General features: G+C 34.6%; 2 protein-coding genes across 2 annotated transcripts; one reads left to right on the forward strand and one right to left on the reverse strand.

Moving 5' to 3' along the window:
* Window positions 1–374: 374 nt before the first annotated feature.
* Window positions 375–2,907, forward strand: Ir68a (Ionotropic receptor 68a). Its single transcript, XM_073964786.1, is given in 5 exon segments — window positions 375–511; window positions 575–1,024; window positions 1,096–1,229; window positions 1,316–2,340; window positions 2,440–2,907. Coding segments are annotated over 5 exon segments (2,175 nt in total). The 5' UTR covers window positions 375–413.
* Window positions 2,908–2,938: 31 nt separating this feature from the next.
* LOC141391968 (dyslexia-associated protein KIAA0319-like protein) lies at window positions 2,939–11,140 on the reverse strand. The gene is made up of 7 exons (XM_073964760.1): window positions 8,635–11,140; window positions 8,432–8,563; window positions 7,310–7,609; window positions 6,969–7,250; window positions 6,529–6,769; window positions 6,294–6,461; window positions 2,939–4,683 (listed from the first exon to the last, which is right to left on the reverse strand). The coding sequence occupies exons 1-7, from the start codon at window positions 10,639–10,641 to the stop codon at window positions 4,517–4,519; spliced, it is 3,297 nt and encodes a 1,098-aa protein (XP_073820861.1). The 5' UTR covers window positions 10,642–11,140; the 3' UTR covers window positions 2,939–4,516.
* Between the last annotated feature and the right edge of the window lie 3,059 nt (window positions 11,141–14,199).

Here is a 14,199-nt window from a genome sequence, read left to right on the forward strand (position 1 = left end):
TTATACCACTCTTTTTGTCTTGAGAGTAACAACTTACATATGTACGTTCAACAGTTTTTTGTCTCTACTGAAAAATATAAAATTTTGAATTCTTATCCTTTTGTTGAACGAGTGCAATATGCATACATTATGAATATACACACATACAAATAAAAGCTTCCTATTAGAAATACTTCCCCAGATTTAACATTCGTATTGCTTCTGTTAACATAGATTTACATTCAATTGTAATAAAATTTAACATACCTATATGGAGAGGGACAGGTAACAACAATTATGGTCAACATAGGTCAACGTAAAGTTTAATTGAAAATGTCACTTGTAACAACAGAAAACTTTGGTTAACGAAGCCTCCATTAAAACAAAACACAACGGCTCTCAGTACTCAACTGGTTGCCATTTAAGAAACAATCATGAGGATATCACGCATCTTGGGCACTCGGCTAACTCTAACAATATATCTTCTAATGGGGAATTTTAAGTCAGCAGAATGTTTTATTGAACCAAGAAGGTATGTATGTTGGAAATTTCATAATAAAAGACTATAATCACCAAAAAACTACATCACCCACAGTTTTCAAAGCGAGAGCAGATCCATAGAATCATTGCGTCTACTTCTGGCTCAAATATTAGTGGTGTCACGCATCGAACGTTGTTTTGTTGTCATCACTGATGAATGGTATGATCCCATCTACGACAGGACATTCTTTCAATATTCCCGTGAGCCTTTAACAAATTTCTATATAAAAATCAAAGACTACGATGATTTGAGGGCACCAAATTATCAAATTGTACGAGTTTTGAAACAAATTAAAGTTTTCAATTGTGAAATTCATTTCATCACTCTGCTAAATGGAGGTCAGGTGAAACGTTTACTAATGTTTCTGGAAAAATATCGTGTCCTCAATACAAAACGTAAATTTGTTTTTATTTACGATGAGCGTTTAATAGCCGAAGATATGCTGCATATTTGGTCAAACATGATATCGTCAATATATATAAAGCAATTGAAAGAGGAGGGAAGGTAGAAGATGGCATGAATATATTTTTTATATTAGGAAATTATTTGTTTGGTTATGTTCAAATCCTCTTAAGGTTTCTTATATCAACAATTGCTTTTCCAAATATTTTGAATGGCATTGTGGTTACTAAACGTTTACTGATGTGGTCCAAAGGAAGGCGTATAAGGAAGATGCAACTATTTCCCAACTCTTCAACAGATCTAAAAGGTGTGGCCTACATCGGTTTCAATTTTATGTTGATACTCAAGGTACATAGAAGGGTCATATAATTTAATGATATTTTTCATAATCAGGCAATAAACTACCCATTGCTGTCTATCAACATGTTCCCATGGTGATTGAAACCAAAGATGAATCGGGAAAATCATTTGGCGGTCTTGAAATTGAAATCATCAAGTCTTTGGGTAAAGTTTTAAACTTTAAGCCCTACTTCTATGAAAGTCCCGATACTGAGACAGAACGTTGGGGTACAAAGCTGCCTAATGGATCGTACAGTGGGTTAATAGGCCAGATAGTAAGTTAATATTTTGTATTAAATACCACATTGCCTATGTAAAGTGATTGCATCCTTTTGCAGAGCTCCTATTCCGCAGCCATTGCCATTGGTGATTTGCACATATTTACTGACTACAATTCCGTACTGGATTTTAGCCGTCCACATAGCTATGAATGCTTAACATTTCTTACACCCGAATCATCACAGGACAATTCATGGAAAACATTTATTCAACCATTCAGCTCCAGCATGTGGACTGGTGTAATGTTGTCATTGTTTCTCGTCGGCACTGTATTTTATTTCCTCTCATTCTTGCATGCTCTGCTAATGCGTGAAAAATCTTCAAAATTCAATGAAAAATCATTCTTTGCTCTATTCCGCAAACGACACTCCACCACCGCCCAGGCAAATATTGAACGTTTTCGAGATGTGAAATTTCGTCGATATCTGAATCAAATGACGGTGCCTAAGAAAGCAGAAGATTTGTTTGATAATTTTTCGAATTGTATTCTATTAACCTATTCCATGTTGATGTATGTCTCCATGCCAAGAGTACCAAGGAATTGGCCATTGCGTGTATTGACGGGTTGGTATTGGCTTTATTGTATTTTAATAACGGTCAGTTATAGGGCCAGTTTTACTGCCATTTTGGCAAATCCGGCGCCTAAAATAACTATAGACACCTTGGAGGAGTTGGTGCAAAGTCGTTTAACATTATCCGTGGGTTCCATTGAGAATAAGAAACTTTTTGACAATGCATTTGATCCAATACTTAAGGAATTGGGTACAAATACAGATGTTTTGACAAATATTAATGGGGTGGTGAGTATAGAGTGTGTTTGGATATTGGAGAAAGTTATCACCTCCTTTAGATGTCAATGTCCTTTAAATTAATATCGTTTCTTTAACGATTTCTTATAGACTGAAAAAATTACCAAAGGTGGTTATGCCTATTATGACAACCAATACTTTTTACAACATCTACGTCTGATGACAACTGAAAGCAACGATGATGATGCTGTGCTACACATAATGCGTGATTGTGTTGTTAAAATGCCTGTGGCTTTGGGCTTGACAAGAAATTCCCCACTAAAACCACATATTGACAAATATTTGGAGCGGCTAATGGAAGCGGGCTTAATAAATAAATGGTTACAAGATACAGTGAAACATTTTCCCAACGAAGAGCAAGCCCCAGCCGAGGCTATTATTGATATACAAAAATTTTGGAGTTCATTTGTCCCCCTAGTTTTTGGTTATTTTTGTGGTTTGGTGGCTCTATTACTGGAACATGGACATTTTCGCAAAGTCGTAATGTCCCACCCTTTGTACGATAAAGCCAATACAAGATTATATTATAATTTTAAACGTAAATTCCCAAATAATTGAATATAATAAAGAAGGAGGCGCAAATAATTGATTATCGTTGTTGTTATCATTAAGCATGTACTTTATTGTTATTGTAGTTTTTTATACAGTTACAATAGTAGTAATAATACATTTATTTTGGGTTTCTTTCGTTCTTAATGTCTACAATATAAGTACAATATGAAGTAGAAGAGGAGTAGTGTTGCGTGTGTGGGTGGTATACGTTTTAAAAAATAAATGTATGGTTACTTTGTTATCGTAAGAAGGTACAAATACATTATTTTTTATTATGTATGACTAAAAATGAAAAGCAAAATGAAATATTAATTATTATAATTGTGAACAAAAAATAAATTAAAATTTAAAACATCTGGCCAAAAAGCTCAGCAACAATACAAAATAGTCCCGGTCCACACTAGAGTGATTTCATTAAAAAATTTGCATGAAATTATGCGTCTCTAGATCGACTTCCATAGTAGAGTAAAATCATAAAATTGCTTTAGTGGGGAATTCGATTTAAGAACCCCTAATTTCATGAAATTTTTTAATGAAATTCACGCTAGTGTGAACCGGGACTTAGCACTAAAAAACAGATAACTCCTGCTCAAATGTTTTACTAACTTTGGATATATCAGAAAAAAATGTACCACTAATGATTTACATTTTTGGAAGTACAATTGCTTTGAAAAATGTGTATAATTTCAGCCTACATTTACTGAAGACACGTCTAATAGGAGATGACATTGCAAAAACTTCTACACTGTGAGGCAAGAGATCATTAATAAGTAAGTTGATTTGAATCACCTTGCATTCAGGCAATTGTTTTCAATCGACTACACTGATTGCCTAGTATTTTTGAACTTTTTAGAATGCGTAGCTTAAATTGATTTTCTAAGAGAACGAAGCTCAGGAAAAAATTAATATTTTGAACGTTATGGGCAATATTTCTCAGACATATGTACATATGCATTATTATTAAATTAAATTGAAATAACTAATATATTGCACTTTAAATATTCATAGAATACAAATGGAATGAATTAATAATACTTGAAGAATTTTAAATTGATGATGTTAGTGTGGCAGGCCTCGGCTTGAAGATCTGCATTAAAAGATGAGGTATGTAAGGAGCCTATTTATTTAGTACATATTTGTTACGGCATCATTAAAAGACAATCACACGATTGCAATATTTAAAATTTTTAAAATCATCATGAAAAAAATTATTTGTATGTACTTGAAAAATCTGTCTGACTACTGCCGAAATGTACGCCCAGCGCAGAAAATGAATTGTTGCTATACTGTTTAATAATACAATTGAAAGTACTTTATATATGCAATAAATAATACCTAAAATAAAGATGTGCGTAAATAATAAATATTTTCATATTCTATATATGTATGTTATAAAGCCTTATACATATTGTTTGTATAAATTAATTTGAACACAAAAGGAACATACAATACAAGGAACATACAGATCGTTACAATACATATATACGGTCAACATACATATGTTCCCTTAAAGTAAATTAAACAAAATTTATGAAAACTATCACATAAATATAATAATAATAAAATAGATTTGTTTCGTTTTCTTAACTTATGCAGTTTTTAATTAATATTGTATTTACGTCTTCACTTTACGTCCATGTTTTCCTGGATATTTACTGCGATCATGACCATTGTGTTTATTCTTTGACACACCATTCAAACGCAAAATTCCATTGGACTTTGAACGTGATTCAAAAAGAACATCAGAATCTGTCTCAGAATCCGTAAGGGATGTTCGAGAATCTAAAAGAAATGCAAAAAATATAATACATAAAAAAGGTATCGCACAACTTTTTAAAGACTTTTAGCAAAGAGGGAAATGAAAATTACTATCATTCATATTCGTACATGGAAAGCTCTATTCTATTCGTAGCTTTTTAGCAGAAAAATAAACCATTTCAATCACACATTTCAGAATGGGCAAGTGGATATTTCTATTAAATTATGCAGTACAGTATGATTCTATTTTTAGTTCAGTGGACGGAAGGTCCTTCTTGATCAAAATATTGTAAGGAGAAGGGAATAGCTATTTCTCAGAAACTATAGCAGATATTGTGTTCAGTTTTTTTGTTAAGTTGGTTGGGTTATTGTCTTTAAGAACCGTTTCAGTAAATTACCGTAGCGTTTACACAAATTGAGCTATTTTATTTTTCCTCAGGTACTAAATTTTAATGAAATTTAAACTTTAGTGGACTAGAACTTTTAGCATGGAATAAGGTTTCGTTTCCGCAGACTGATGCCAGAGAGTGTCCTCTTTTAGTCCATATATACTTTTGTACCAGTCCCGTTCCGTCCGTTTAACACTTTTTTAAATTTTTTGAAATTACATGGGAAAATTTTGTTTTTTATCATACCGTTTCCCATATAAATTATAGCTTTTTACACAAATAGACATTTTTTTAATACATACATAAGTTTTTATAAGAGTTTTTTTTTTAATTTTGGAATTATACATTTTGAAAAAAAAAATTAGAAAAATGTTTTCCAAACAATTTTTTCCAAACTGGAAGGTCTGTTATTTGTCTACAGAATTGAAGGCATCGACGTCCGATAAGTCCAGAAGCTTTTTTGTTGTGTTTCGTTTTAGTTTTAATGTGAATATCTTTAAAATTATTACCTTGAAAATCCCACAATATGATGTGACATATTTTGACTATAACTGTATATATTTATAAAAGATTTGTAAATAGTTTGACTTTAGAACACAGCAGAATGCTGTAGACTCCAATGTGGCTAACATTATTTGGTAAGAGGTTTAACACTGACTTCATATGCAAACCTAAAAAAGTTTTATAATTCTTGTCGAGCAAATTTACGCAAAACCACATAAAATTTTCTGCATTCGGCACGAGTTAATGAACCAATTTCAATTTTCACTTTCATTGCCGAACGTTGCCGGACTTTAAAAGCGCACATAACCTCAAAATCTTCTACTTTATTTTTATTATATTTGAAGTGTTTCTTACAAGAAAGTGACACAAAATAAGTGAAAATACAAAGTGCGAAATCTGACTTTTACCGTGTTCGAATGCTTTTAATGCATCGAAGGATTATGTATCTGTCGAATAAAAAAAATTATGAAAATATCTCTATCCGTTCAAAAGTTACAGAGTTTTGACCAAGAATAAACTATTCTGAACCACGGTGCGGCGTGTGTAATAAAATAATATTAAGCTACCCTACCTCATTTTTATAGTTCTAACTTGAGCGATTCTGATAAACCTTTTTTGCGGGCTTTGTCCATTACGATTACGTTTATCAAACTTGTTTAGAAGTGTTTGTTAGCGCTAATAGACTTTAAGATGGGCTTTCTGGTTTATATCGAAAACTTAAAGCAATTTACGTTTACTTACAATTGGGTGCTTCCTCATCTTGTGCACCAATTAGAGAATACTTTTGCACTTTTGGTCTGGAACGTGGCTTTTTGCTTTGGCGACAGGCTATGGCAATGCCCCAAAATACAGCTGAAAGCATCAGAAGTGTCACAATAACACCCACAAAAACATAAAGTACGGACCAATCTGTAAATGAAAGAAATGGAACAATTGAGTACATCTTAAAAAATAATTACTACTGTTGACCGCTTACCGCAATTAGCCTCCTCTATACCCCAGAAAAAGCCAAATGATGGCATCCAAAAAGCTTCACAAAAGCAAGCTCGGGTATCTGAATTACAAACACCATGACCGGAACATGGATTCTGGCACACGACCGTGCGAACATCAGCAAATACTGTACCCAATATAGAGGCGTCACGTTGAAGTTTTTCTTTAAGCTGGCGCTCTATGGTCAAACCATCTACAGGTGTGGGTTTGCCAGCCTTTTCAGACTAATGAGTAATTAAAAATACATTAGAAGATATATATAAAAAATATAGGTTAAAGTGGGGCAGCTTGCTCCCCTAGATCGCTTGACCGTCCTAGGGAAAGTTTCGGTTTTATTGAAGAGCTTCAACTTTCCTTTCGACGATCTTTTTTTTGGCGCTGGCGAAGCTACCCAAAGTTACCCTATTAAAAACATTTTCTTACCTCAACATAAAACACCAATATAGCTGCATTTGTTCTAGAATCATGTTGCAAATCACGAACTTGTACCTTCATATCACCCATAAGAAGACCAATTTTTTGTACAATGGTGTTCAAAGCAGAATGTGTTAACATTGAAATATTCATGGGCAATGTAAGTTGTACCAAATTCAATAGCATTGGATCGGGATGGACAAAAACACTGGCAGTATCTGAACTCGTTAAACCTTGTTCATCGCTAACAGTCAATTTGAAGACATAACGGCCCGATACTAGATTGGTAAGCTGTAAAGTGAAGAAATGATATATTGATACATTTTTTTTCTTATTTAGGCTATACTTACAATCATAACAGGACTACTATCAGTAGTACCCACAATTTGCCCAGCTGCTAAACTGGCATCTTCCCTTGTCCATTGATACTTTACCACACCCAAATCATCTGAAGACAAAGATCCGTTGAAATAAATTGCAGATACTGGTAATGTAATACTTTGGTCGCCTCCAGCATTTGCCACAGGTGGTGAATTTTTCTCTTGGACCACTTTAATCCATATGCTATCCGTGGCAGTGTTATTACTTTCATCCGTTACTGTCAATTGGAATTCGTATAGACCGAGAGTCAAACCGGTTGCATTGGCCACCTTAAAATATAAGCCGTTTGTAAAGGATTAAAAAATGTGTTACAACACTCGAATCCTTTGATGGTCGATAATTTACGCACATATATAAATATATTTTAATACATATGTACAATCTATATTTCGGTATTATTAAATTGAATTATCTGAAGTACATTTTAATAACAAGCAGCACTCCCTAGATACGTATAAGAAAATTCGTTCTAAAAACTTTGTTTTTTTTAATAAATATTGAGCATACGTTTAGGCGTTTTAAATGAAACGGTGTTGTTGAACAACAGTCAGAAATTTTTACGCTACTATAGGTTTGTCTTATGCCAGACTTCCTTAGAAAATTCTTTGTTATTCTTTAGAAAATTCTTTTGTTATTCTCTTTTAAATTTTCATTAACGTCCACACGCATACATATGTATATAAAATCATATGAAAATTTTGATATTTTCATTGCTTTGCATTGGTTTTAGAGTTACGAATTTAAACACAAAGAATAATTTCAGATTACAGAACCTTGTGTACAGTTTCACCCCCTTCATACCTCTTACCTATAAACTCATTTTCATGTTAATGAAAATTTTCATAGTCTGGCATAAGACTTTGTCCTCTTACTTACTAAATGTTGCTGAAACACACTTTTCAGCAATTTTTCCAGTATACAACTATCATTTGTAATAATTATTACAAATTATCGAGTACATGGACAAGCATTATATTCTGATTATAATGTATACTGATATTTTCAGTATAAATTATTTCGATCATTTATGCCACAAGTATGAACTTGTATTTATATTTATATGTATATTGACAGGTTATCAAAATACATACCGTTTCATTTGATTTCAATATATTGGCTGAATTAGGTCCTGAAATCTCTTTCCATTCATATGATTTTATACCAATGTCATCTGTTGAGGCAGATCCGTTCAATGTCATCCAGTTGGTTGGTAGATTTATTGTCTAAAAAAAAAAAATAATAATGACATTAACAGTTTTTCTTTAACATACATATTATTCTTGCAAATAATTACCACATTGGTACCAGCCACTGCAACTGGCGGCGAGTTTGTTGGTGGTTTAACAAAAACATGAACTTTTGCGGTACTCGATTGTCCACTGCCGTCTGTCACTTTCAATACAAATGTATACATGCCTTCCTCTAAGTTGGATAGCTGGACATAGGGTGTTCTTGTATTTTGCATATCTACAGCTTTAGCTTCATCACTGGCATCTTTGGTCCATTCCCAGGCAACTATTTCATGATCATCAGAACTGGCTGTGCCATTCAATGTAACATTGTTATTGGGCAAATAGAGGATTACTGCATCCCCAGCATTTGCCACTGGTGGATAATCGGTTCCCTTCAATACCGTTATATTTGCTGTTGTCGAATTTGTAACATTATCCGTATCGGTAACTGTTAATTTGAAAGTATAATTTCCAGGTGATGTTAAATCAGTTAATTGCAAAGTATTGACTTCGGGTAATTTCGGTTGATATCCGATGGGACCGGAGACGACTTCCCAATGCCACGAAACAATTTTATCGTCGTCTACACTGGTGCTACCATCTAAAATTGCATTAGTTGTGGGTTGTCTAATAGTCTGTTCGCTGGGTGTTATTATAACTTGGGGTACACGATTTATACGTTTTTCAGGCAACACTGTTACATTAGCCATTGCTTCGCCATAAGTTCCGTTATCGCCAGTCACAGTCACCTTAAAGGTGTACAAACCTTCTGAAAGGTTGGATAACTTTACTTTTGATTGGCTTTGATCGGATATGGTACCATTCATTGGACTTTTGGGTTGGTTAATTAGTGTCCAGAGATACTTGTATTTGGTGCTGCTCGATTCTTCATCGGGCACAGTAAATGCGGCCAGTGTGACTTCTTTTTCAGGCAAACGTACTTCTTTGGATACTACGGAGACCATTAACTTTTTATTAGTATCAGTTTTTGGTGTAGGCTCAGTTTCTGGTTTTTGTACTGTGGTCGCCTCATTTGATGAAGCTGAAGCCATCATAACATTGTGTGCTCCTCCCGATTCATCCAATAAATTATAGTCTATTGAGTCAGGAACACAGACGCGCAAATGGTTACGTACGAAACCTCGAACACATTTGCAAATACCCGCATTAACATCGACTGAAACACATTCCTCGTTTGGAGGACATCTGCCACCGCCTGCTTCCGAACCCAAATCCATATTACATGTTAAAAACTTTGTTAAAGCTGCTGCATCAGGCGATAAATTCCCACGATAGTATGCCAAATCCTCTGGTAGTATTCCCTCACTTTCATCCAAAGGTGATGACATTAGCAATTGTTTAACCCTCTTTTCAGCCAAAGGAAAGTCATCCTCATCATAATTACTGGGCACAACGGTTTCTCCACTTCGTGAATAGTATGGCATTTTGTGAGGTTGTTTCCAAAAGTTAAGGGAATTGACGTTTTCATTCCCTTCGCTCTCTTCAAAAGGCAATATTTCATTCAAAGCCTTCGATGATTTCAGGGAATCCAGCCATGAAAATTTCTCTTTTTCACCATCGGCTCTTACGGGATTGACCAAAACCATTTGTACACGTCCCGGCAAAGATCTACGTTCTTTGGGCAGACATGCATCATTGCTGACACATCGCACATGGTAGCATTTTGCTTTGAACATGAAAACAACATTGCAAGTATTATTTCGACCCTTTTCACAACACGATTCGACACATGTTCGTAAGTCGACTTCACCTCCAGAATTTCCATCATCTCCGGATGGAGGATATTTCTCAAATATGCCTGATTTAGATTCATCATGTGGCATGGCACTCTCAAAAACATATCGTACCATATTGGGGCACAGAACCGTCAAGTCACCATCCCCCACATTTCGAGTATTTACCGGAGTGTCTGCTTGAGTAGAATCGTGGCCTGCTACTCCTTCTTCAGCTCCCGATGAGGGTGGTATAACAGTAGTTACAACTGTACTACTGTATCCATAGACCACCATGGTCATTACAAGAAACCACCTCATTTCCCAATTAATCATATTTGATGGATTACAAACTTTGCAAAATTTAAGTACACAACAACAATTTCACGATGACAGAAAAACAAACAATTCTCTTCAATATTTGCCTCTATACAATGACATTCTTATCGACTCTCAAAAATATAAGCCACTTATCAATTTTTCATTCAAACAAATGACGAAACAAAATTAAATGGGATATAGCTCAGTGACAGAACGAACGATGTTCTGGATGAACATTAAAAAAAAAAAAAAAAAAACCACCATAAAACAACAAATGACAAGACCAGCTGATATTAGGGTTCTACCATGTCCGTGTTTAGACACACAAATTTATCGGGAAAGTAAATTGAGTTTTTGGGAGAGAGCGGAGAGGAAAGAGCTCCTCAATACTCTTTCCTACCCCTATTGCCTAAAAACTCAATTTACTTTCCCGTGTGTCTAAACACGGACCATGGTACAATTACTTAGGTAGATGCCTCAGCCCAGCTGATCGAATCTAAAACGTCAAAAAACTAGAAATTCGCCGTGAAAAATCAAAACAAAAATCATATGATTCGGTAAGTAAGAGATAGCATGTGTTCACTTCAATGTACAAACACAAGCCATGGTACAATTCATGGTACAATTACTTAGGTAGAAACATAGGCGAATTGCTACAACAAAGCAACTTTTTTTGTAATATAAACTGTCAAAATTTTCGCCAAATGGTTTCTTGTTGTCTCTTTTTATCGCTTGTGTTTGTACATTGAAGTGAGCACATGCTATCTCTTACTTACCGAATCATATGGTTTTTGTTTTGATTTTTCACGGCGAATTTCTAGTTTTTTGACGTTTTAGATTCGATCAGCTGGGCTGAGGCATGGTACAATTAGAAAGGTAGATGTCTCAGCCCAGCTGATCGAATCTAAAACGTCAAAAAACTAGGAATTCGCCATGAAAAATCAAAACAAAAAACCATATGATTCGGTAAGTAAGAGATAGCATGTCTACACTTTATAGGCAAACACAAGCAATAAAAAGAGACAACAAGAGACCATTTGGCGAAAATTTTGACAGTTTACATTACAAAAAAAGTTGCTTTGTTGTAGCAATTCGCCGATCCATCTACCTTTCTTATTGTACCATGGGCTGAGGCATCTACCTAAGTAATTGTACCATGACACAAGCGATAAAAAGAGACAACAAGAAACCATTTGCCGAAAATTTTGACAGTTTACATTAAAAAAAAAGTTGCTTTGTTGTAGCAATTCGCCGATGTTTCTACCTAAGTAATTGTACCATGGGTTCTACCTAGCCAAATGTTGGTGCGTAAGATTTTTTCACCACCAAAGTTAAATACATTTAAGGTTGTGAAAGAATCAATCGTGGCTTGCTTTGCTTGCTTCCCAAATGTCAAATTATAGAGGAATGCCAGAGACTCTTTGCAATTCTACCGGCGTTCCCCCATATAATTTGACACTTGAAAGCAAGCTACAAGCTGATTCTGTCACGGCCTTTACATAGGCTGAGTACACACACTGCATACATCACCATTTTTTTAGCGGTGTTGCAAAATATAGTAGTGATAGAGGAAAAAATACACGAAAGCACTTTCATACTATTTTCCAATTATTTAGTATACATCATGGATTTAAAATAATGTATTAAGTCGAAGGTCACACTAGAGTGGTTTCATTGAAACTTTTAGGTATTTATAGATCGAGTTCCCCACTACAGCAACTTTATGATATCACTCTACTGTGAAACTCAACCTAGGAACCCTTGTTTTCATGAAATTGTTTCAATGAAACACTCTAGTGTGACCAAGGACTTACATAAAAAAGACTAATGCCATGTTCATACCAGCATTTGAATCACGTTGTTCGCTCTTATAATTACGTACACAAATTAACCCGTTCATGCAACATGGTACCAAAATTCAAAGCAACAGTATACAGATCTTCATACTTTTTATTTTATTTTAAAAAAGTTGCAGCCAAAAGACGATTAAAATTAATTGATATGAACTGAAAAAATATTTGTCCTTCTTTCAGATATCTATTTAATATTAAATTATATAATTTTCATTCATGTTTAATATTTTTCTCACAATTTTGGTGTTTTCAGAACATTTTTTTATTTCTCTATTTTCAAAATTAACGAGAGAGAGAAATGCCAAAATAACTTTTTGGTATACAGACTTTCTGGCAGGCATTTGATTTTTGTTTCTAGATTTGTACGCGAATTTTAAACAATGGACAAGAAATGCAACTTCAATGAAAGAGAAGACAAAATACATCTTGAAAGTCATTTGTTGTTTTTGTAAATTTGTTAGTTGTTGTAATTCATGCACATACCTTATATGAATTTGCCTTGGGGAAAGGGAACAAATTCCGCACGGAATTTTTGTTTATGATTACCCTGTATATTCTTTAGTTTTATTGGACTTGAAACAAGCTTTTAACTGCATCTCTTAAGCGCTCGGCACATACGATGCGATACTTCACTTACACTTTTTTCATGTGGTTGTTGTACCGCAACGCTCAACGCATTGTATGTGCCGAGCGCTTTTTGCGTGTCCATTCGGCGAAAATATTCCATAATTAAGTGATTCTAGTAGGTTTTCAACGTTTTAAAATATCGATTTTAAAAGATTTTCGCATTTTTAAATTATTTTCCGTGCGGAAAATTCTGAGGGAAATATTTATGATCGCACTGAATATGTCGTATCATTTTAAAAGACTACTGAATAAAATAAGACTACTGAATAAAATAATATCGAAGCGACATATTCAGGCATGTTCTGGGATTCACCGTGTATTCAATACACATTACGCTCACACTCCATCGCTCGTCACAATGGTGTTGTAATCTCCGAATAACCGGTTCCGAAATTCGTATCCTGCAAAAAAACCATGATATTAACGTGTTCAGCAAAATGGGTTACAATTACGGTCATTTTGCAGAAGATTTCGAAGCTGAAAAATGTCACCTTGTGGAACTTTTATTGCCGTTCTTGAAATAAAGGACATGGAAGGAAGCAATTTAGAAGGTCGAAATGTACATACATATGTTTTGACTAAAGAAGGATAATTTAGGGTTTCCAGCAAAAGTTCGGCTCACGGCGGATCTGCCCTTTGGGGTTCTGCATATACTGATTAAGGGCTTTTTCCTCCAAAAGGAACTTTCCACACCCCAGACCCTAGTATTTGTGCTGGACATTGAAAAATATACTTGCCATCAAAGTCGAACTATAGGAAAATTTTGGTTAAAAACAACTAACCAAGGCATATCGACCAGGTAGTGGCATCGACATATTTGTAATATGTTATTTCAAAATTGTCTTTATGTTGTTGGGGATATTCACACTTCATATTCGAACAGCTGGTGTGATACCACTGCCTTGGTAATTGTGCCATGCAACTAACTCAACAACTAACATTAATTCGTATATACAACTTTCGAATGATTGAAGTATAAATGGTACAGTCGAAATCGCTTATAACGTCGGTCAAGGGACCGACGGAATTTGTCGCTATAACCGATATGTCGTTATAAGCGATAGGGTTATAAAGGGCCCCAGAGAATTGGGAC

This window comes from Musca autumnalis, unplaced genomic scaffold (genome assembly GCF_047663935.1).
Source record: "Musca autumnalis isolate F117 unplaced genomic scaffold, ASM4766393v1 scaffold_2, whole genome shotgun sequence".
Classification (NCBI taxonomy): Eukaryota; Metazoa; Arthropoda; class Insecta; order Diptera; family Muscidae; genus Musca; species Musca autumnalis.

Coding starts and splice junctions, on each gene's coding strand:
- LOC141391968 (XM_073964760.1), bottom strand. CDS start 10,641: ATGATTAATTGGGAAATGAGGTGGTTTCTTGTAATGACCATGGTGGTC. Junction 8,564..8,634: donor CAGTGGCTGGTACCAATGTG/GTAATTATTTGC, acceptor TTTTTTTTTTAG/ACAATAAATCTACCAACCAA. Junction 6,770..6,968: donor TATTGGTGTTTTATGTTGAG/GTAAGAAAATGT, acceptor ATTACTCATTAG/TCTGAAAAGGCTGGCAAACC.